We start from the raw sequence: 24964 nt of genomic DNA, 5'->3' as shown, positions 1-24964 counted from the left end.
ACCAAAAATTAGCACACCAAAAATGTCTGCATCTGCCATTGCATCTAATTTTTGTTCTCTTAGGACTTCTAGGCTATTTGAGTGCATTGCTAAAACTCGTCAACTCTATAAGCCTGCCAACATTATTTTGGGGTTCAGTTATTTTTGCAAAAACAAAAAGTAAGTTTTAACATGCTACAATGGAAATTTTACCAAAAGAATGTCTTACCTTAGCTTTCCAAAGAGAAATCCTTGCACTTCATCGATAGGGTCATTTTCACCTATTACTGTAGCATTCACCTCAGTACCTATAAATACATGGCAAACACAACTATTATTGCATTATTTAGAAAATAGTTGCTTGCATATATTCTTTGGTTTGTTTTACATAACAGCCGCAAGCAATAATGATGAATACTTACTTTGAAATCTAAAGTGAGGAATGTGTAGTTTTTTTAAAAAGTGTGTAAGTAGCGTAATTTCCATATTTTACAGATGGAGCAAATAAGGACAGCTGAATGACAGCCCTTGGTCATACGGTAAGTTATTGTGAAAACTGGAAATAGCAACCAGTTCTTGTGACACCCAGACCCATAATCAGTTCACCAGAAAACAGCTGCAGTGAGAATCTAACAAATGTTAATTAAAAAACTTCAACCGGCTAAAACCAGGATGCTGTATTAGACGCTCAACACAAGAAACAGAGGCTCAGAAGTGAACCTGGAAATTATATTCCTGTACCCAATGTATGTTAAGAACTACAGAAGAGAGCACAGCCCATGTGTGAACTGTAGAGATGATTCAGCAAACAGTGGGAAGAAATGAAGGGCTGAATCAGAAAAGGAAAAATTGGAGAATAGAGGAATTAACTGGGGCAAGAAGATTTTCAGTGTAACCTAGATATGTCACATCTACAAAATACTCATTATTATTAAAATAGTGTGTATATACGAGTAACAAAAAAGCATCTTCCCACAGATTCAATTTTATTCAGAATGAGAGGGTTTTCTTTCCTTAAAAAAAAAAAAAGTGTTTCCCTCCCTTCTGGCTGTGAAAACAGCTTTTATTCTATAAACCAAGAACAAAGGTCTTGCTGAACTTGTAATGATACATTAATTTTAATTTAAGAAACTTTTATTCTTGTACCATTAGTATGTCAGCAATTTCATTAATCAGATGCATGAGAATGTCAGTTATTTTCAAAATGATAAATAGTAATTTAAGTTATAAAGGCATTTGAATGAAATCTGCTTAATATAAAATAATCTGAGGGATAACTTTTGTACATGGAAAAACATTCTATTCTAAGAATCTGAGAGAGAATATTGACAAAATACAGAGTTACGCACATCCGAGTTATGAACTGACCAATCAACCAAATACAGTACACTATCAGGCAGCAGCAGAGACCCAAAAAAGGCAAATATAGAAAATACTGTGTTAAACATAAACTGCTAAAAAAATAAAGAGAAAGCTTAAAAGAAGATTTGACAAGGTAGGAAAACTTTGTGCTGGTTTAATTTAAATTAAGACGTTAAAAGCAGCATTTTAATTCTGCATAGTACGTTACGCCCATGTTCACTTGTACACATTTAAAAGAACAACCATAATGTTTTACTCAGAGTTACAAACATTTCAGAATTACAAACAACCTCCATTCCTGATATTATACCATATTTACAAAAAGATCACACTGCAAATCCAAAAACATCTGGCACAAATTATAAGTTTTGTTCTATTCAACAATAACCTATATTTACTGTGGATGAAAGGACATTTTTAAGTACAGCATGACACCTGCTATTTTTCTGCTGAGTTTACCACCATGTAGGCTAAAACAGTCACAAAATTAATTTCAAAGTATAGATGTGATCAATTCAATGCTAATATTTTAAAATGGATTAAAAGAACGGAATTTGAAAAAAGCTATTTTCTTTTTAAAAATCCAGAAGTGTCTGCTAAATGGACTCATAAAATTATTAAATGCAGTTCCTTGCATTACATATATACATGCATTAATGTAACTAATATGAAGTTGAGCCAGTCTGTGCCAAATTCGCAGAAAAGGAAATTGCCCCTTATTCTTGATGCAGAGATGGCAAAAGGGGCAAACAAATTTTAAAGATTCTAGTCTCCATCTCCCTGCATGGCTTGGAAGGCTGATGGAGGAATCACACTGTGCTCCGCAGTGGGGGAAGTAAGAAGAAATGCCTTAGTGGTGCTCAATATGATCTGAAGATAAACTCTCCTCCCAAATTAGGGGGGGAGGAGGAGGAAGAGGAGGAGGAGGAAGAATCAGTTAATCGAGTAGTTGATGGAATTTCCATCAGGGTTAGCTCCCGCCCTGGAAGCTAATCCCTCTGTGACTCTGCCTTTTAAATTTATTAAGAGCCTGGCAGCTCTTCATACATTTAAAAGGCAGAGGCGTAGCAGGGGAACCAGGTGCGAGCCAAGAATCATCTGATTCCTGGCTTGCGCCTGGTCCCCCCTATGCCTCTGCCTCCCCTGCCCCTCTGGAGGTGGTGCTGTGGGGAAACCGGCTTTTAAGCCGGCTTCCCCCCAGCACTGGGGCTTCTGCTCCCCCCACTCTTGCTGCCTCTCTCTAATAGAGGCAGCGGGGAGCGGAGCGACTAGCTGAGGCACTATTCAAGTACCTGATAAGCATATACTTATCGGGTAATCGACTAGTCGCTTACATCTCTAATGTGAATAAAGAGATAGTGACTCTTCAGAGTTCAGACAGGGAAAAAGAGCACCATATCCTGCTCTCTGGAAGAAAAACTCCTCATATGAAAAGAAATATAAAACCATTTTATTAGAACTCGGATTATTTTTATATAAAATTCTTATTTTAAGTAGAAATTCACCTTTCACCTGAGTATCATCCTTGGCCTTATATTCTGTGCTTTTAATAGCCAGTTCCACACCATAGCCTGACAGGTAAACTTTTTCTTTACTTGGATTCTGGAAGAAAAGGTAAAAAAAGAAAAAACCCAGCACATTGCATGTCTCTGTGTGGACATATAACACACTAAGCTAGTGGTTTCCATAACTTGCTTGTATTAGCACACATTAAAGGTGACTGGAGTCTCAGAATACAAATGTCTATTATTTTAGCATTCAGACAGCACTTGTATAGTATAAAATACACACGAAGTAACCCCAGTATGAACTATTTTGCAAGAGTACAACAATCATTTATATACATATATAGGCTCTTTGCAGTTAAGCTAGCTGAAGAAAAGAACAAAGAAAATCATAGGAAAGAGCAGATCACACTAGGATTGGAGAATGGTTCTGTGAAGCAACCTATGTTTGCATCCAAAATAAAGCTTGTAAACACTGAATAGAACCAAACAAAAAAATGATAGTGCATAAGTCAATGTTTCAACCAATTTGTGATGAATACATTTATTTAATCAAAATGAACCATAGGGATAAAATGTTGAGAAGCAATTAACTGTGAAGCAAGAAAATGAAAATACTCCAGCCTCCAGAATGGTAAAAATATATAGGAAATACCACAGAAATGATCAAACCAATTAACACTTCAAGACGGGAGGTCATATATTCATTTCACGATTTTAACATGACACTTCCGAGAATTTTATGTAAGCATGTGTCTCACAACATATATCAAATGTCTCTTATAACCAAGATACAGAATTAAGCATTTTATGCAAAGAATGGAAATTGTCTCATGGAATCGTGCTATTTTTAAAAAAAGGAAGGTGGTGTAAAAGTCTTATTTTTTTTGCTATGTCTCATGAAAAGTACAAGTATCACTAAAGCTGAAACATCTGATACCTTTTCGCAGATGGTAAATTTGGCCGTCAACCCAAAAATTACATATATGGCTCATATCAACACAATAGCACCATCAGGAAGAGAAACAAAACAGATCAAAACTCTTGTAAGCCATTAAAATGTACCATTAAACATTTATTCCACAACCATTTCTTTTGAGATCAAAGATAAAAAGTAAATTTGGAGTATGGCCCCTCCAAGATTGTTGGGATGGAGAAACAAGGGCAGATAGATCACAGTAGGAATGTTAGACAGTGATTAGTTGAATAGTCATGTAACTACAAAAAATATTATCGGTTACACAACTATTCGATAGTCCCTGAGGGGCAGGGCCGGTAGCCAGTGCGCTCCCAGCGAACACTCTGCCATCCCACACTGTTGCCTCTGTATCAGAGGCAGTAGTGTGGGGCAGCAGCCTCTGTCCACAGGGGAAGGGGAGAACGGGGAGTGGAGGAGCTCCCTGAAGACAGAGGTAGTGCTGGAATCCCATAAAGCAGCCTCTGTCCACAGCAAGCCTGGACCCACTGCAGATAAAGGCTGCTCCATGGCCTCCCTCCGCTGCTGCCTCTGATAGAGAGGTGGAAGCATGGCTGGCAGGTGGGGGGGAGGGGGGGAGACATGAAGGTGGCTCCATGCCTTGTGAGGAGCCAACTTGGCACCAGCTCTTGCTCCCCACCTCTTGATGCATCTGATACAGACCGGTGGGGTGGGGGGAGGGGAGAATGTGTGTAGTCAATGAGATTAACTGATGAGCCTGTGTATCGGTTCATCTTGTACTCGACTACACACTGAAATCCCTTGATCACAGTACAAATGATGAATCCAGCAATGGAATCCAATCCTAGTTCCATAAAAAAAGAAATGGCTTCCATTTGGAAAACACCTCCCTCTTTACCCACCCAGCTCAAACTACAAATGTTTTGTGCTTCACCCCATCTATGCAAATATTTGATCATAAAAGGAACTCTTTTTCTTAGCCATGTAAATGATGAAAGTGACTTTCATAATTTGATTGTATAGGTATATCAGAATCCAGAAATGTTGTCTGACTATTGAGTTTAGTGCAAAGAAAATATTTGGGTAACAGGAAATATGGGCCTACATTTTCAAATTGGGTACCTAAAAATCAGCACACTATATTCAGATTCACACATCTCAAAAATTAGACAACTTATTTAAGTATCTAAGGCTGGATGTCAGAGCCTCACCATAGGCAACCATTTTTTTAACATCTTAGCAAGAGGCTCTCCCTAATTCCCAAGAAAATGTTCAAAATATTATCAGTACTTACAGCAACATAGTGTCTGAGGATATAAGTGATTTCTCCTGCACTGGCTTTCGAAACAAGCAGGCTGTGAAATTTGGAAAACTCCTCTGTGCCAATCTCAGCATACAGTATGACAACTGGACTCTCGGGATTAGAAAGGGGATATCTGTGATCTCCTTTGAACAAAAAAGGCTTCAACCTAAGAACAAATATCAAGAATTAAAATGTTGTGGTTTTAACAAGCACTTGAAAGAAGAAACTGAGCAAGGTGCATCAAAATCTCTTTTCCTTTCCACTGTAAGCTTTCAGGTGTCTTTTCACAAAAGAACAAGGCCTAATCACTATTAAGCCTGTGAGTTGGCATGTGGTTACAAAACTTTGATAAAATGGAAAAAACAGGCTTTCAAAGCCCTCAATTGTAAGACTGAATAGGTGGGGATTGGAAAGCACCCAACAATGATCCTTGAAATAGGCTCAGTTTTCCTGCTCTGCGTTCTTGTGTCTCTTTTTTCAATTCTTGCCCCTAATATAAGGTTTAAAATATTCCCAACAGGGATTTACCAAGAGAATTCATCTGCAGTGTAGCACATGAGCAAGATGGTGCTATGCTCCTGCACATGAACCACAAGTAAAAGATGCCAACTTTTTACAAAAAATTAAGCTGCAAAACCGAGAAAAAATAGAAGAATCTGAAGAGATTGTAAGTCGCTAAGATATTAATTACAGTAAAACTCCATTGGTCCGGCAGCCACTGCTCCAGCACTCCTGATGGTCCAGCACCATCGGGAACCCGGACGTACTGGGGCAGCCAGACAATTGGAGCTGCTCTGCACCCGGCTTCCCCGATTCAGCCGCTGCTGAAACTGGCCAGCAGCTGAATCGAGGAAGCCGGGGGCAGAGCAGCTGGGGTGCTGCCAGGTTGGTCCCGTAGCACTGCCCCTCGGGGCTGTGGGACCAACCCGGCAGCACCCCAGCTGCTCTTGGGGATGCCTGGCTGCTCTTGGAGACCGAGGGGTGGCACTACGGGACCAACCCGGCAGCACCCCAGCTGCTCTGCCCCAGGCGTCCCCGATTCAGCCGCTGCTGAAACTGACTAGCAGCGGCTGAATCGGGGACGCCTGGGGCAGAGCCGGACTATCGGAAGGGGGTGGCTATGAGGAGTCTGGGGTGGGATCCCACCCCACCCACCTAAAAGCCCCCCCTTCTGATAGTCCGGCATATCTGATAATCCAGCACCCCCTGGGTCCTAAAGGTTCCGGATTATCGGAAGTTTACTGTATTACATTTTGTAAAATCTCTCACTTTCTAGTTTTACCACCAGGATTTACTGCCAATTTCAACTCAATTATTTCCCATTATAGAAAATGAATTTAAGAATGCTATGATGTCTTATTTTAAAAAATAACAATGAAAATAAAGTAAACCTGAGATGCATTTGTTAGAATAAGCTCTTACTTTTTGTTGTCCTACACTTTAAAATGTGCAACAGTTACAACAGAACCACTCTCAGAAATAGTGTACAATAGTCTGCTGTCCAGAATCTGTTTGTCCAGGGAAAATGACAACATGGTAACACTGACTCTAGTATTTATAGTACAAATACCTAAATGTAAAATATTTTACATGTTCAAGAATTAGTGGCTTACTACACTAACACATCAATGTCTTAGGAACACAAAAAACACATCCTGATTTTAGAGAAGATGGACAGTTCATGATCCTCCACAGTTAGAGACATGCTGCAGCAGGAGGCTTAATAAACATGGGAACTTTCTGTTAAGTGAGTTTTCTAGTTCCTGCTTAAAGCATGGATCTTTGGCTATGTCTACACTCGCAGCTTCTTGTGCAAGTATGGCTGTTCTTGCTCAAGAAGCCGCAGAGCGTCCACACTGCCCACCCGCTCTTGAGCAAGGAAATTTACAGTACTGTGTGGTAAGAGAGGGCTTCTTGAGCAAGAGCTATGCTCTTTTTTAACAGGTGTAAGCCCTCTTGCGCAGGAGCTCTTGCGCAAGAGGGCAGTGTGGACGCTGGGCAGGGATTTCTTGCGCAAGAAAGCCCTATGGCTAAAATGGCCATCAGAGCTTTCTTGCGCAAGAGAGCGTCCACACTGCCATGGGCGCTCTTGTGCAAAAGCACAGCTCTCACATGGCAGTGTGCAAGTTTTCTTGCGCAAGACTTCTTGCACAAGAACCTTTGCACAAGATGTTCTTGCGCAAGCAGCCGCCAGTGTAGACATAGCCCTGGTGTTTGTCCTCATATTACACCCTGACCAATAACGTGCATCCACTCCATTATCCTTTCTTCAGCACCCTAGTGTGAAGGAAGACATAACCCCTCATAATGGACAGTTATGCAGTAGGAATTACCTGGAACCAGTTTCTACCTAGTCTTTTTGCAGTTTGTTGTCAAACATTCTTACATACACTTTTGTGCTGATCAGCAATATCCTACATAACTGATTAATTTGGAGCAACATTTGGGCAGACCTTGTGTAGTAACTTTGTGCAGTCCAACAATGTTCCTCTTAAGACAACTGTTCCAAATAAAGAGTCCTCTGTGTTTATTATACCCAATGCTGTTCCTTCACTCATGAGGGATACTACAGCTTTTATCCTCATTAGTTTAACTGTGGCTCTTCTGATTATTCATATTAAATGATTTACTAGTTTTAATCCTAAAATGTTTGCCCAGTAATATTTAGCAGCAGCGAGTGCCAAAGATAAATAATGCTGTGAAACAGTGAACTGTCACATAGGGGTCAAGGGATGGGCAAGCAGCTGACTCCAATTAAGCAGTTCTCTCAGAGGCTGCTGGGAGTGGGAGGAGTCTGGCCCTATAAAAACCGGACCCACCACATTCCAAGGAGAAAGATGAATGAAGTTGCTCTCAAGAGTGGGAAGAAGCATGGCTAAGGAGAAAAGCAGCTCCAGAAAAAAGGCAAATACCTTAGGGTAACAATCCCGATTTTAGTGAGACTGAAGCACCAACTGCAAAGTACCTGCCTAGAAAACTTTGGGCTTACTCTACAGGTAAGAAAATAGGGGGAAATGCTTTCAGTGTTAATGAGGAAAAATGAATACATTGTTTTATAAGTACTTTTGCACCGTCTCTGACTATTTCCCCCTTCCATACTCCCTCCCTCTACTTCCCCTTTTTCTGTGGGGTTCACATCATATTGGCCCACCAAAATAAGTTGGTGATAAATGCATTTTGTAGGAGTGGGGGGAGAAACTACCAATTTTAGCTGTGTCGCCTATTATTTTTTATGGGTTTCCCTTTGCTCTCTTATTTTAAGAAAAGAGAAATAGGAGCATCTGATTGACCGCTGCTTAATCTTTCATTAACTTATATCTTTTATGTCAGTTCTTCCTCATTTCTTCTCTTTAAGTTGCCCTGCTTGCTTTTAAGTTCTTTACATGGACATTTTCCCACATTTCAAATAATTACTGCTGCCCTTCTGAAGATCTTTTCCACTTCTATATCCTTTTAAAACATCTTTACTTTATGGTACAATATCTGAGACTGAGAAGAATAAGAGAATTATTCCTGACTGGCTTGATACCAAAGAATAAATTGCAAATATGTTTACTCTGCCTAAGAAAAGGCACATCTAGACTGGAAACAGTACACAGAATATAGGAATCCAGTAAAACTTCCCCGTCTTAATCAATTGAACATAAGAAAGTTACAGTTTGGGCTAGATTGTATATAAATAGACTACCTTTCTGATGCTGTTTGTAAAAGGATTTCAAGGGTGTCAAATTCACAAGTCTTCTTTCCATGCACAGCAAAAAATGAGTTACAACCCACTGGTGGAGGTTCGTCTGCTGCTATCTGCATTAAAATATCTGTGTTACAATATAGTTTCTAAAAATGTTTAGAACACAGATAATAGAAATTACTACATTATACTACAAAATAAAATGGAAAATAGGTCTTTTAGGCAAACAACACTACCAGGTTCCTAATTAAGGAACTCAAGGTGATGTACAACTCCAAATACTAAAATTAAAATACTGTAATTAAAAGCTGCCTGCTAAACAAACAAAAAAGTAAACCAAGAACATTTAACAAAGTTTAGAAATACTTAAATTCCATGAATGTTTTGCAGAAGGTATTTACAATGATAGGGCTTTCCGCATTTTTTAATTTTTATTTTACATATAATACCTACACAAAAATTCTATGCAGAACTCCTTTTGGTGCTTAATCATAAAGCGAGTCCCTCTAAATATGACCATCTCTAAACACTCAAGATGAAAAGGAAATGCTCCTCAGAAAAGAACACAAGTCTGCCATTACGAAAGTAAAGTACTTTCTACAATGGTGTCTGTTTCATAACAAACTATAAACTGTACTAGATCTGTAAAATAAAAATGTGAAGAACACAGAATTTCCATTTAAGGATTCTGTTAACTCCAGTTCCACGTTCATGGAATAGTATCTTTAGAACTCCACAACAGAACTGAAGGGCTAATAAGTTTATGGTGTGTCAGATGCCATGAAAATGAAACCTGATTAAGTCCACAAATAAAACAACTCTGATTAAGATTGCTAAGAGACAACTGTATATTATCTAACCCTTTCCAAAGCCCAAATACTTTACAAGGAATTAGATGCCCAAACAAACAAACAAACCCTGGATCACAGTTAAGTGATAAAAATGCATGTTCTGTATACTTGAGAATATTCATTATGTAAGTATTGTCAGCTACATCTTTGAGGCCTTGCAGGGAGACTTTTGGCAAAACAGCAAAGACAGAAATATTAATGTAAAATGTAAAAGTAAGCAATTTTTTTAAGTAAAGCTATCTGAAAGAAGTTAAACAAGATATAGACCCCTTTTTTCACCTTTTCAGATCTCTATTAATTTTCCATCCAAATATTTAGAGTAGTTTAATTGGTTTTATACCTAAAAAACGAACACCTTGTTTTTCAAAACAATCTAAGGTTTGACCATGAGATGGAATGGAAACTTTTACCAGTTTGAAATCAAGTGTCAAACTACTTCACTGTTTTTAACATCTGAGTCACAAATTTACTATCTGTAGGTAGCTGAAGTAGCCACTTCCTTCTGGAACCGAAGAAACACTGAGTCATTGGATGACTCTCAGTGCTTTGTACTAACCTGCTGAAAGGCTTGTATCGTAGCAGAATATGAACGCAAAGACAGGGAAAACTTCAACAAGTTCTGCTGCAGTGGTGATAGGTTCTGGCAGGCTGCTTTCAGCATTGCACGGTAAGAGGAATAATTAGTACCTATAAAGCCAAAGCACAAGCAGTTAGCAGTCCATGTGAGAAGGTTGCAAAAGAGAGCCATTTAATTGTAAGTCATGCATTTTCACAATGATACATACTATGAAAAGTTCTTGGGACCCATTAATGTAATTAAAACCTGAAGAAAAAAGAGCCAATCTCTCAAAATAATGTGAAGCATTACTCCTCTGTTTCTGTTACAGCCCAGTTCTAAGTTGGTCTGCACTGAGCTCCATGTTGCTTTAGATCCAAATGCAGGATCAGGGTTTAAATGTAAGGAGTATGGGAATATAGTAAAAAGTAGGGATGCAAGTGTAGTCGATTGACCAATTAACCAATAAGCAAAAGCTTACAGGTTAATGCTACACGTGTTCTCCCCTTCCATTTTTCTGATACTGCATACAATGTGAAATATTTTGCTAACTTTTCATGTAGGCTGATGAACATCAAGCAAGGAAAAAAGATTACAGAATCTTACCATGATCTGATGATCTAATATCTTGACTGGCCTCAACAAAAGTCCAGAATTTCTCTTGACCGTCTTCTGCTAAAAATTCACTAAACAGAGAAGGGGGAGAAATCTTCAGGAGAACATGTTTTATAAAGTTTCTCTCAAATTACAATTATTTATGAAATTGTTAGCTTTCACAGCAAGTTTAATCCCTATCATATGTCTGCCCATACAAGAAAAACAAACAATTACTAGTAAGGACGCTAAAATGCTGCAAGTAAGGACAAATGCTGATAGAACTGTGTAAAGCAGCAGTTCTCCACCAGGGCATGCAGGGGTCTTCCAGGAGATACTTCATTCATCTAGATCAGTGTTTCTCACCCTGGGGGCTGCAGCCCTCGGGAGGGTGACAGAATAGGTTTGGGCATATTGCAAATGTAGGGCTGGCATTAGCGGTTGGTGAGTAGGGCAACTGTCCAGGGCCTCATGAAGTTACATGTTTCAACCCACTACCTGGAGCTTGGGCTTTAGACAAGGCTTGCAAGTGAAAAAAAAAACAGGCTAAGGTATCACACTGCAGAGTAAATGGAATATAAATATTATAGTCAATTTATTTTATAATTATGCTAAAAGCGAGAAAGCATTCAATTTTTCAGTAACAGCATTTTGAGACACTTTGCATTTTTATTTCTGATGCTCAACGAAATTAGTTTAAGTGACATGAAAATTAGGGTGTGCAAGACAAATCAGACTCCTGTCAGGGGTACAGTAGTCTGAAGAAGCTGTGAACCACTGGTATAGAGGATTCTTGTAAAGCACTCACTATTAATCCCTCACAATCATAAGCACTAAAATGGAGAAGTGTGCATAATTTGAGATTTCAGTCTATCCCTTTTACTTCAGAGCTAGCAATGTTCATGGGGAAAAATCATCTATGCAATGAATTACAAGACATTTTATGTGAATATTTCATATTAAAAAAATTATTTCCCCTCTTTCAACAGCCCTGTCACCATTCCTAACAGAAAAATCTAGCTACTTTCTCATGACTATTATGAAAACTTTATTACATGTTTCAAACACCAGGGATTTGTTTTATTTTGACCAAGAAATCCTTCGAAAAAGCACATCACTTTTTCATTGTGCTTTTCCTGTGTGGACACTCTCTTTTGGAAAAGCTGCTTCTGAAAGAAGTTTGCAGTCTGGACGTAGCCTTCTCCTGGAGTGGAATCTCCATGTCACCCCACTTCTTTTAGATCAGCTCCTAGATATGGCAACCTGTTTACCAACCTGACACAACTGGTTTTGATGGCATGCAGACTTTTCTTCAGGTACTAACAACAATTAAGGATGTTAAAATGTATTTATTCAAATAAAGGTGTAACTGCTGAAAAAAAATTCAGTGATTACACATTTACACATGGAGGGTGGGGGTGGCTGTCAGCTCCCTGGAAGCTGGCCTGCCACACCCAGCCCCCACAATACTGCCTCTGTGTCAGAAGTAGCAGAAGGAGGGAAGTGGAGGGAGATGGCTCTACTGAAGCTGGTACATGTGGGAAGTTAGCTTAAGAGTTGGTTCCCTGCAAATACCAGCTCCCACCTGCCTCTCCACTTCCCCCCAGTGCTGCTGCCTCTGATATAGGATCATTGGCTAACGACGTAAACAGTTACACTTAAACATTCCTGATATCAATATAAAAATGCATTGACACTAGACATCTGTTTCAAAACAACATACAAGGGCAACAAGAATCATTTTCCATCCTATTTTTAGCAACCTAGATAGCAAATTGTTCTAAAACAAACTCTTAAAATACTCATTTAGGAATCCCCACTTCAGAGATACTTTAAAAATCTTAGCCAAAAAATCAGGAACAATTTTCTAACGAGACCTATTAACCTGTGGAATAATCTATCAAGGTTCCAATTTTGAGGACTGAACTGAATCTTGAAGTCAGGTAACAAAGATCCTAACTTTACTATCTCCCATCCACAGTACACGTTTCTTGGTATCAAGAATATTTAACATCTGATTTTACCATTGGGACTTGATCCATCACCTAACTGTTTATTCTGAAGAACTTCGTAGTCTCAGCTTGCTGTGCACTGGGGTAGGAAGTAGGAAAGTAAAAAGTCATTTGAAAATGTGACCATCCTAACCTCCTAAAAATCCTAACAGTTACACACACTGAGGGTTCTGCAGTACAAAGCTCCCCAGAAGCCAGCACGTAACCTGCAGCAGGAGGGCCAGGCCAGTCCCGCCATGGACAGAGGCTGTTCCAGCCTGTCAGCTGACACAGCCCCTGCCGGCTAGGGCAGAAAGGGAACTGCCCGTTAACCAGAATTGGTAAGCCTTACACATTAAGGGTGAGGCTTACCAGTTAACCATTTACATCCCTAGTAAGAACACACTGTACCATCCTTTCTGTGTCACCTATATTTAAATCTTGTTCCCTTAAACTCCTTTGTCATGGTATTTCTCCTAAGTTCAAGGCTCTCTCCATGCACATTTTTAACAGCTGTTAAAATTATTTACATATTTCTTTACTTTAAATTGTTTTCCTGGTTTCCAAGGCAAAATCTTTTGTTATTGGAGACTTTCAGGCACTCTATACTCTTGGGTTTTTTTTTTTTTTCAACTGGGCATTCCTTAATGTTTATAAGGACTTTCATATCCACAGATATCTGGGTGATAAGTGTATTAAAAACTGACTGCATTAGGGATGTAATAGTGTAGTCAATTAACTGAAAAGCAAAAGCGTATAGGTTAATACTACAGACTACCAACATTTCCCCCTACCACAGGCCTGCACAACTCAGAAAGCGGCAAAGGCCATGTTACTACAAAGAAAACAGCTGCGAACCACAAGTCGAGTTGCCAGATGCTCTCCCAAAAAATACTGAACACGCAGGCTAAATTTTTGTCGAGCCAAAAACAAAACCGTCCCCCCAAAAAATGCATGTTGGGCACACACAAAAAAACCTGCACTGCCCAGCTTTAGCACGCAACCATAGGAGGCATCACCAGGCTTCTGTCCAGTGCCCAGCCGGAAATTCAGAAAATAACGGACATTGCACATGTCCGACATTTTCTGAATTTTTTTTTACCGGTCAGCGCACGCAAATGCTGGATTGTCCAGTAGAAAACCGGACACCTGGCAACCCTAGTCACAAGGGTAGGTTGGGAGGGTGGGGTGATACTTTATTAAGAATTTTTCAATTAAATCAGGCCTGCACAACATACGGCTCCCAATGCCCTTCCCCTCTCCTCTCCCAGCATCACCCTATCCCCCCTCCCACTGACACCTCCCCTCCTGCCCTTTACCTCATTGCCTCCACTTGGCCCCCTGGCATTTGTCTCTCCTGCACCCTGTCCCTTGGTGCCTTCCTCTTTCTCTTGACCTGCCTCCCTCCCCTCAGCACAAACCCCTTCTCCTCCCCTACCTGGCTTCTGCCTTCCAGTTTGCGGGGCTGCTGGAGCCTTTTTGAATGCGGTGGTTGCCTGCCGTGACATCACGACGCCACGTCACGCCAGCATCCTGCCTCCTCACACCAGAGCTGCACACTGGCCATACGACGGCGAGAACTGCTGCACTTCCCCCTCCCCGGCGGCACTCCTCTTCTCCACCCAGCCGGCAGATTGGATGGGGCTGAGCCGCCCGAAGTCATCACGGGCCGCACAGTGAGCACCTGAGGGCTGCATGTTGTGGAGGCCTGCCCTACCATTAAATTTTTTAGCTGTCTAGACAGCAGCCCAGCTCAGTTCTGGCTCGCACCAGGTCTGGGACCAGGATCTACCCCCACTGCAGTTCTGCATTTAAAATGTATTAGACGCCAGGCAGCCAGGCTCAGGTCTAGGACCTCAGCCAGGTCAGGGGGCTACTGCCATCCCGTGCTGCTGCCTCTGTATCAGCTCCCCGGTATCCTCTGTATATCAGGCAGCAGCGTGGGACGACAGGCAGCCAGTCCACAAGGGGAGCTGGTTTTTAAGCTAGCTTCCTTCGCGGACCAGCTCCCGTCTGGCATCCCAGGCTGCTGCCTCTGATAGAGAGGCAGCAGTGTGGAGTGGCAGGGGGCTCCTTCGGAGCAGGGCTGGAGCGCACTGGCTGCCAGATCCACCCCTAGGGACTAAAGAATAGTCAAGTACAGCCGGTCTTCAACTTACGACCACCTCCACTTAATGACCATCCGCACTTATGAATAAAGTGGTCCTAAATGCGGTCCCCGAGTTATGAACATAATCTGCCCTTACGAACAGCGCAGTCATGTGTAACTCTATGGGATCCGAGTTACGAACACTTCGAGTTATGGGCCAAGTGTTTGGTTCGTAATTCAGGGACCGGCTGTAACTGAAAAGAATTCATGAGGTTAATCTTCTATTCAATTAACTGATATTTAACATCTCTACATTACATAAGAAAAAGCAGGTCAGTTTTGGGCCTCCAACCCTGTATCATTTTCCTATCAATGTTTCTATAAAGTTCCTATTGAAAATATTTTTATAGAAAATATCATAAAAGTGATTAGTTTTGAAAAAACATTTTTAACACAAATCTATTTCTTTAGTTCTTGGTAACTTATTTAAAAATCTTTGATAGTGTAAGATAAAACGATCTTTTCTTCAGGTCAGGTTACTAATAGTCCAACCTGCAAACACTTAGGCACTTAACTTTATGCAGACTACTCATGCGAGTAAAGTTAAATATGTATTAAGTGCTGAAGGACTTGAGCCTACGCAAAAAAAAAAAAAATGCGGGGGGGGAGAGAGGGAGCTCTGAGGAAATACATTAGCACAGCGTGTAATGCACTGACTAAAGTGATTCATGACATGGAATAACTCATCCAAAAGACAGTCTATCAAACGTGTTGAAGTATTTTCTCTCTCACACACATTCCCCCTCCCAAAAGCCTAGTGATCATGTTTAATTCACAAAGTTTGGCTATAAGAACCTTACACGGCACTGACTAATTGAACCAAGATTGAGGCAAGGATATGTAGCGCTTATGGTCATTTAAGCAGGGGCAGGGGGGGAGAGAATGGCGTGCCTGTCTCTCTTTCCTCTTTACAAATTCTTCTAAACTAACATCCTTGCACTTGTTTCCTTCATCTTTTTGAGGATCAAAATGCACTTGAAATAAAATCCGACCTGTTAATAATTCAGCACATAAACGTATGACGCTTTTCATTCATTTAAAGTAGAGACTGTATAGCTATACAGCATATTTTCAAATCAGAACTCCTGCTGCTTCACTGCTCAGATGGGGAGGCAGGTGCTCTCTGGACACACTGAGACTATGCTGAATGCTACAATTAGCCAGAGCTCAGAAGTCAGAAGTGCTGACAAACAGGCCCCCTCAACTGGGTGGAGCTTTCTATCCCGGCATTGTTTACCAATTCATCACTAATCTTGTTAGAGGAGAAGAATATAAATGTAGGGACAAAAAGTATTAATGTTACTTCCCTTTACTGTATACCAGGCTGTTAACATAGGCACAGGAAAATGGGACACAAGAGCAGAATTGTGCATTAAGTCCACAGTATTGGGGGAAAAACTGAGTAAACAGATTTAGACATAGCAGATTAGTGCTTACATCTAGTTGCTAAGGTACGCTGACAGTCCATTTAGTACTCTTCTGGAATTTACTATATTCTCTCTGTGTGTGAGTTTTAGCCCACAAGCTAGCATTTTTATTCTTCTAAATTTCAGAATTGTGAAAGACAACTAACAATATGTATGCTTACCTTGCTTCAAGTAACAAAGGTGTTGAAAACCACTTTGTAGTCAGGGACGTTGTCACTGCTTTAGAATCTCCCTTTGCTAGAGAAGAACTGAACCAGATTCCAAGAAGTGCAATAAAAATTCCCATTTTATAGAAAATGCCTAGAAGAAAAAAAAATCAAAGTTTGTCTCTGAAACAGTCAGTGTATAATTTTTGGGGGAGGGATCATACAGAGTCCTAGTCCACCTAAAATATAAGTCCAAGTTCTATTTGAAATTGAATGGCCTGTGCCAGGCAAAGAGTCAGACTAGACAGTCAGTTAGTCCTCCTGTTCTTAAAATTCAAGAACCTAAGAGTATTAAAGACAACGATTGTAAGATTAAACTCCTCAGCTACAGTCAAGCCTAAAACCATGGGAACGAAAAAGAGCACGATAACCAGTTTTTTGAACATGTATTCCTAGATTTGATTCAAAGGTCAGAAGGGATCATTGTGAGCATCTATATTATACAAAAGATTAGACTAGATCACTGAATACCTTAAAATAACTATTTGAACCACAGCATGTGTTTTAGAAACCCTTCTAATCTTAGTTTAAAGATTGCCAAAGATGGTGAATCCACCACGACTCCTGGTAAATTGTTCCTCATTCTTAGAAATTTACACCTTTCTTCCAGTGTAAATTTTGTCTAGTTCCAATTTCAAGCCATTGGATTTTGTTGAAACTTCTGACTGCTAGACTAAAGAGCCAATCATCAAATTGATCTTTCCTCATACAGGTATTTATAGACTGACCAATTCACTCTTTAACCTTCTTTGTTAAGAAACTCAATCTCCTTATTTAAGACTGTCACCAATCCTTTAATCTTTCTTGTGGCTCTTCTTTGAACCCTCTCCAGTTTAAAATCCTCTTCAACTATGGACACCACAACTGGACATAGCATTTGAGTAGTGGTCATACCAGTGGCAGATACAAACTCAATTAACCTCCCCATCCTTCTCAAGATTCCTCCGTTTATGCATCCAAGAACTGCATTAGCCCTTTTCATCATAGCGTCACATTAGAAGTTCATGTCCAGATGAATAGCCAGAGTTATCTTCAAGTCTGTTTCAATCACTATTTCCTGAAACAGAGCCCCCCCATCATGTAAGTAAGAGCTACATTCTTTGTTCCTAAATATATACATTTACATTTGGCCATAATAAAACATATTGATTGTTTGTACCTAGCTTACCAAGAGATCCAGAAGGCTCTCAAACCTGTCCTCTTCCTTATTTGCCACTCTCACCCCCATCAGTATAATCTACAAATTTCATCAACGATATGATTTCTTCCAGCTGAAATGACGATATTAAATAGCTGAGGGCCAAGTACGAATCCCTGCAGAACCCCACTAGAAACACAACTATTTCATGATGATTTCCTTTTACAATTAAATTTGGAGGCTTATCAGCCAGGTTCTAATCAATTCACTGTCTACCATGTTTTTGTATGCCAAGTAAAATATTTACAGGAGTATGATATATCATAATAGGGATGCTGGATAGTGATTAACTGAATAGTTGCATAACTGCATCAAATTTTAGCAGTCACATGACTGTTTGATAGTCCCCAGGGGTGGGGCCAGCAGCCACAATGCTCCCAGCCCCACTTCCAGGGAGCCTCCTGCTGCTGCCTCAGTATCAGATGCCCAGGCTTATCAGTTAATTGTGTATTGGATTACACATTGACATCCCTATTACATAAGCACTATTACCTTTATCATTCAGTTTTAATATAATCAAAAGCACAAAAATAGTTTGACCAGATCTATATTCCATAAATCCATGATGATTAGCATTAATTATATTACCCACCCTCCACTTCCTGGACTCCTGTATTAGCTCTAAGTTTTTGCTGCCATAGATCCCTCTTCACATATGCTACACCCTAACAAAGGCATACTACAAACTAAGCTCCTGACTATAGTGATTAAAAATGCTCTACTATTTTCATAACTGTAGAGATTCATTGCTGGTGTCCTGACCAAAGTCAAACCATAGATTCATGAGAGCCAGGTAAGTATACAGAGAAGGCCCTGCAGGTTCAGTTGGACCCTTCAAACACTCAAGAGATACGTTTTTCAAGGAGTCAAGAGCCCTCAACTCTCTCTAGAGCAGGAGTGGGCAATAATTTTTATAGGGGGCTACTCCAAGAATTTGATAAGTGGTCATGGACCACACTTCTCTATCGTGAGGGCCAGAGACTAGACTTGATGACCTCTCAAGGTTCCTTCCAGTTCTAGTATTCTATGATTCTATTATATTAATAGTAGGGATGTTTAAATATTTGTAATTTACTAACCATATAACAACTGAATATTTCCCAAGGGTAGAAGAAGGCTTTTATTTAGAATTAATAAGAGACCTAGTCAAAGCTCTTGGAATCCTAAAGTATTAATTATACAAACTAAGTTTCAGCAGCATTTAAATCAATTCAACAAGAGATTAACCTGCCTCTTATGAAGACTTTTTTTCCATGCCTTCATCAGGAAGCACAACCTCAACCTTCTCCAAAAACCATCACACCAGTGTCTTTTGCAGCATGGCCAGAAGGTTAACAAATTCTAACTATTTCGGAGTAAGGGTCATTGGTGCTCTATATTTGGATCATTTACACATCTATAGAAGACCCAGTCTGAGAGAACCTCTATTCATGTGACTAAGCACTACTAGCAGTGGTAAAACAGAGGCTGTTATTTGTAATCTGTTTTAGAATCTGGGAATTAGAGCAATCATCAAATATGAACTGTGTGTGAAGCAGAACCTGGCAAGAGAAAGTTTGTGTTTGTGAAGTCCATGCTTAAAAACATGGACCTGGTGTGATGTCAGCGGGTGAACAGACTCCTCTCAAACCCTCAATCTGGAGTTTATATAGAACACACTAGGGCTACGTCTACACTGCAGGCTTCTTGCGCAAGAACAGCCGTCAAAACTTGTGGAGCGTCTACACTGCACGTACATTCTTGCACAAGTAAATTTACAGTAAAGCGTCTGAATAGAGGGCTTCTTGCGCAAGAGTTATTCCTCTCCCCATGAGGAATAAGAGCTCTTGCGCAAGAAGGCAGTGTGGACAGGCAACAGGGGTTTCTTGCGCAAGAAACTCCTATGGCTGAAATGGCCATCAATAGCTTTCTTGTGTGAAAGAGCGTCACTACTGCCTTGCACAAAAGCACATGGCAGTGTGGATGCACTCTTGTGCAAAACCGTTCTTGCGCAAGAAGCCTGCAGTGTAGACATAACCTATGGTGATAACAGATATGGGAAGAACAGGCTGAAACCATCAAAATCCCTCATAACTGTTACTAAGTTTCCTCATTTAAGTCATGACTACACAAACCCAGGTTTCTTTTCTGCATTGAACATCGGGCCTCATGGTCTCTCATTAAGCCCATTAGAAATGGATATTCACTTTAAAGACCGTACTTTCAAAAGCGCTGAAGACACCATAAAACTAATTAATCAGGTGTCTGTCTAGAACTGTTTTTTTAACACAAATTATTTCTTATAACAGGCTGGAGATCCCTTCTAACAGTCTCGCACTTTTGGGCTCTAGATCTGACTTAATTTTTGTAATGTCTCCATTTTATTATAGATATTGAAACAGAGGCTAAGTGACTTGTGCAAAGTCACAAAATGAGCCACTGACACCGACAAAGATTCCTCGTCCAATAGCCAAATTTGTTTCTAAATAGTGAATTTAAAAATAAGAAACAAATGAACCATGATCCTCCTGTAAAACTTAATTTACTCATTAACAAAGAGAAAGAGGAAGGAGACGTGTAACACTGAGTGACTTTTAGATTGTCCAACTCCCTAGCATGCCTTTGAAAATCCCCTCCCTCCCCAAATTGTTTTAGATGTGAGAAGAAAGTACAGGACAGCACTGGCATAGTTAGGAAAACAATACATTTCCATTGAGGCTAAAAACCTGACACCACTTTAACACAGTGTCACTGTACAAGACTGTCATTACGGGAAGACAATGTAGCACTTTAAAGACTAACAAGATGGTTTATTAGATGATGAGCTTTCGTGGGCCAGACCCACTTCCTCAGATCAAATAGTCTATTTGATCTGAGGAAGTGGGTCTGGCCCATGAAAGCTCATCATCTAATAAACCATCTTGTTAGTCTTTAAAGTGCTACATTGTCCCGCATTTTGCTTCAGCTACCCCAGACTAACACGGCTACATTTCTATCACTATTACGGGAAGAGTGCTCTCTGCATCGTGCAACATAAAAGCAGTAAGAAGGGCCATTGGGGTGCAGAGCTGCTCACTTCCATGAGTTTTCTACACGACTGGCAATGTGTTCAAACAGAAATGAACTGTGATGTGATGCATGACTCGCTGCACCCTCCTCACCCAAAGCCACGCTAGCCTCACGCAGCACTTGGCAGCCTGTAGTGGAGCGAGCAGACCGGGCTTGCCCGGGTAACGCTCTCCCATTGCAGCGCAGCCCTTGTGCCAGACTCTGCGCTAGCCCGCCCCATTGGGGCCAAGCTCAACAAGGGCAAGCAGAGCTGAAGGCGGAACCCACGGGGTGCGGACCAGGGTGAAACCTGCCCGCCTGTGTGGGCAAGGCTCCCTCCCCCAGCCAAACGGGAACCGTGACCTGCCAAGCAGCAGCCTCCCCCAGAGACCTGCCCTGGCCCCCCTGCCCCGCGGGAGGGCTGGGCCCCAACCCGCACGCAGCACCCGAAAACAGGCTCTGCGCCTTGGTCGCCCCAGAGAGGGGCTGCCCCACTGGAGCCCGCGGACCGTCCGCTCGAGCCCGGCCTGACCCGCCCTCCGGCCGCAGGGGCGCGCGCGGAGAAGGCACCTGCCGTGCGACCGTCTCGAGGCCCCGAGCGCCTGCGGTTATTGCACCTGTGAGCGGCCGCCACGCTCCCTTCCGGCTCCGGCCGCGGCTGCTCCTCCGGGAAGGTTCCTTCCGGGCAGCCGGCTTCCGTTTCCGCCCTGAGGCCGGACACATGGAGGACTGACTGCCATAGAGAGGCTGAAAGTAGCGCCAGGCGGCGGCTAGAGTGTCGCCCGTCAGCCATCTTGAACGTGGCCGAGCGGAGGCGGCTGTTAGAGCGGGTCATTCGGCGTCCTCGGAGCCCGCGGCAGGGAGCGGAGCCCAGCCCCGGCTGGAGGGAAGGAGTCTGGGGATGCCCAGGAAACAGCTCCCTTGAGAAGAGCCACGTTAGGACAAACTCGTGTTGTTCGCGGATGCGTAACCCCCGCGCCCCACGAGCAAAGTGTCGCTGTTGCACGTGCCGGTGTGAACCCTGCGCGCGCGCGGGGGGGGGGCAGGAGTCTCTCCAGCCAAGCGGAAAGCTGCTTGTGTCCGCAAAAGTACAGACGCTTCGCACGCGCCGACTGTTAACAACCCCGCCCGGTTGCTAGGAGCTGCCTGCTGCGGACACACCTTCCACTCTGCCTGGCAGTGACCCGAAATGAGGAGCGCTTCGCCCCCAAGAAGTCAGTTCAGCACGGGACTGGCAGCAGCCCCCGTGCTCTTCAGTCCCTAATTGCAGGTGTCTACTCTTCAGTCCCTAATTGGAGCTGTGTCATTCGGATACCCAGTTTTAGACCCCTATATTGCAGCACAGTCTGCTGTCCTGAGTTTTGAGACCCCTCCCTATCCCCACCTGCCCAGTTTCAGCAGAGCTTCCTGGGAGCCCCAGTGGCTCGCTATTTCTGAATATCAAGCAATAGATGTCTAAAGATGGGCACTGAAGTTAATATTAATGAAAGTTTGGTTCTGGAGGGGAACTGACATCCACATAATGGGAAGTCTCATAGTTCAAGGTAGTGTGGCTAATGATACACAAATAGGCAATGTCTTTATTTTCCGAAAGATCCGCATCTAGACTGGTGCTTTTTTCCGGCAAAGCTCAGTGCCGAAAAAAAGCGGCAGCCATTTTTATGCTAATGAAGCGGGGGAGATTTAAATCCCCGCTTCATTAGCAATTTACGAAAAAGGGATGCAATCTAGAGGTAGCCATAGGGTGCTAACAGCAGAGGTAAGTGTGGGATTATAGAGGATATATGTGTGTTATTTATTAGGGCTGTTAACTATAAGGTACTTGTATAAATGCATAACCACTTAAAATTTTGGCAGTTACACATTTACATATGGGGAGAGGGGAGCTGGTACTCAGGGGGAGACAGCTTTTAAGCCAGCTGCCCCCAAGCATGGTTTCTGCCTCATCCTCTCCTTACTGCCTCAGGGGGAGGAGGAAGGGAGACTCCGCAGAAGCCAGTACATGCAAAGAGCCAGGTTAAAAGCTGGCTCCCTGCCTCCCACACTGCCTCTGATACAGAAGTAGTGGGGGGGGGGGGGGGTGAGGTGAGGTGCATGTAGTTGATGGGCTTAATGCCAGATTTCAGTTAATCTTGTTATCTGTTACTCATTGACATCCCTAGTATCTAATCCTATAAACTGTTGCAGGTCAGGGCAGGACTGAGGCATGGGCAAGCCGGGCAGCTGCCCGGGGCGCCAACGGATGGGGGGCGCCTGATGGCAGCTGTAAGGGGTCCACGGCGTCCCTTACAGCTGCCATCAGGCGCCACGTGCCCGGCTCCCGCAGCGCCAGCCAACAGCACTCTTCCCCCCACAGCCATGGGCCGGGCAGCGCATGCGCCGTGCGCCCCAGGGGCGAACCCCAGGCTACACGCCAGCAGCTGTGGCCGGCCTGCGCATGCACTGTGCACCCTGGGGGTGGCCCCGGGCCCACACATGCGCCGTGCGCACAGAAGCGGTGCTGCACGCCCGGGCCCAGGGCGCCAAAAGGGCTTGGGTCGGCCCTGTTACAGGTAATGCAAAAATTTAGCTTATTGGTGTATAGTGATGGATGTTTTGCAGTAGGAATGTAAGCTACTAATCAACTATCCAATAAGCAAAAGCTTATTGGATAGTCAACCCACTAATTAACTAGTTGCTCTCCCCCCCCCCCACTGCCTTTATCAGAAAGAGGCAGCGGGGGGGAGGATCCAGTTTAAAAGCCGGTTGCCCTCAGCACCAGTTCCGTGTGAGGAGGCAGGGGCACAACAGTGGTATCCCTGCTGGCCCCAGGCTCCATGCAGCCCTTCTGCTTTGAAAGGCCCAAGAGCCCCTACTGGGGCTCTTGAGCATTTCAAAGACTGAAACACCACATGGAGCCCGGGGCCAGCAGCCCTAGAAAGGGCTTTTGTGCATTTCAACGATTGAAAGATTCAAAGAGTGAAGCCCGGGGCCAGCCGTGGCCCCCAGGAGGGGCTCTTGTGCATTACAAAGCAGAAGCACACACATGGAGCCCGGGTTCAGTGGGGGATTCCCCGCTGGCCCCAAGCTCCATGTGGTGTTTCAGTCAATTAGTTCAAACTATAGTAAATAATAGAATTGTCAGACACATAGATGAACATAATTTGTTGGGGAAAGTCAACATGGTTACTGTAAAGGGAAATCATACCTTACTAATGTATTAGAGTTCTTTGAGGGCACCAACAAGCATGTGGAGACGGAGTATCTAAGTACACTTATCCACTGGATTTCCAGAAAGCCTTTGACAAGGTCCCTCACCAAAGACTCTTAAGTGAAGTTAATTGTCATGGGATAAGAGGGAAGGTCCTCTCATGGTTTGATAACTGGTTAAAAGACAGGAAACCAATCATATCAATAAATGGTCCATTTTCAGAATGGAGAGGGGCAACTAATGGTGTCCCCTAAGGGTCCATACTGGGACCTATCTTATTTAATCTGTTTATAAAGTGATCTGGAGAAAGGGGTGAACAGTGAGGTGGCAAAAGTCTGCAGATGATACTGAAACGCTCAAGATAGCTAAGTCCAAAGCATACTGTGAAGAGCGTCAAAAGGATATCACAAAAACTAGGTGATTGGGCAACATAAGAATGGCCAGAATTCATAAGAATGTCAGACCAAAGGTCCATCTAGCCGAGTAGCCTGTCTGGGTTGTCTGCCTGCTCTGGCCCATGGTTTGTCCTCTCCCTTCCTCTCTTTCTGACTACAGCTTAGAGATTCTCTATCAATGGATTCTACTCTAAGAGAAGTCTCCATCCGATTTACGTGCATCTCCGCACAAATCAGCTTTCCCCCATCTCTTAGTTTAAAAACTGCTCTACAGCCTTTTTAATGTTTAGTGCCAGCAGTCGGGTTCCACCCTGGTTTAGGTGGAGCCTATCTTAGGCTCCCCCTCTCCCAAAAGTGTCCCCAGTTCCTAATAAATCCAAACCCCTCTTCCCTACACCATCATCTCATCCACATATTGAGACTCTGAAGCTCTGCCTGCCTACCTGGCCCTGCACGTGGAACTGGAAGCAATTCCGAGAATGCCACCATAGAGGTCCTGGATTTCAGTCTCTTTCCTAGCAGTCTAAATTTGGCCTCCAGGACATCTCTCCTACCCTTCCCTACGTCATTGGTACCTACATGTACCATGACCACTGGCTACTCACC

At 42.7% G+C, this 24964-nt stretch overlaps 1 protein-coding gene across 4 annotated transcripts in view; it reads right to left on the bottom strand.

Annotated features, from left to right (window-relative positions):
• UGGT1 (UDP-glucose glycoprotein glucosyltransferase 1) overlaps positions 1–21623 on the bottom strand; it is an 88333-nt gene extending 66710 nt beyond the window's left edge. For 2 of the 4 annotated variants that reach the window (XM_075938346.1, XM_075938348.1), the window contains exons 1-8: positions 21344–21623; positions 16504–16642; positions 10788–10867; positions 10182–10312; positions 8775–8887; positions 5078–5252; positions 2847–2943; positions 209–287 (exon numbers count right to left, since the gene is read on the bottom strand). In XM_075938346.1, coding sequence (XP_075794461.1) covers positions 209–287; positions 2847–2943; positions 5078–5252; positions 8775–8887; positions 10182–10312; positions 10788–10867; positions 16504–16642; positions 21344–21608 — 1079 coding nt within the window. In that variant the 5' untranslated portion in view covers positions 21609–21623. Of the gene's footprint in view, positions 1–208; positions 288–2846; positions 2944–5077; positions 5253–8774; positions 8888–10181; positions 10313–10787; positions 10868–16503; positions 16643–17716; positions 17820–21343 lie in introns of those variants that run through there. The other 2 variants (XM_075938349.1, XM_006115454.4) reach the window with 2 other exon arrangements.
• Between the last annotated feature and the right edge of the window lie 3341 nt (positions 21624–24964).

This window comes from Pelodiscus sinensis, chromosome 10 (assembly GCF_049634645.1).
Source record: "Pelodiscus sinensis isolate JC-2024 chromosome 10, ASM4963464v1, whole genome shotgun sequence".
Lineage (NCBI taxonomy): Eukaryota > Metazoa > Chordata > Testudines > Trionychidae > Pelodiscus > Pelodiscus sinensis.
Note: the sequence above shows the minus strand (reverse complement) of the source record. Positions and strands in the feature narration are given on the sequence as shown.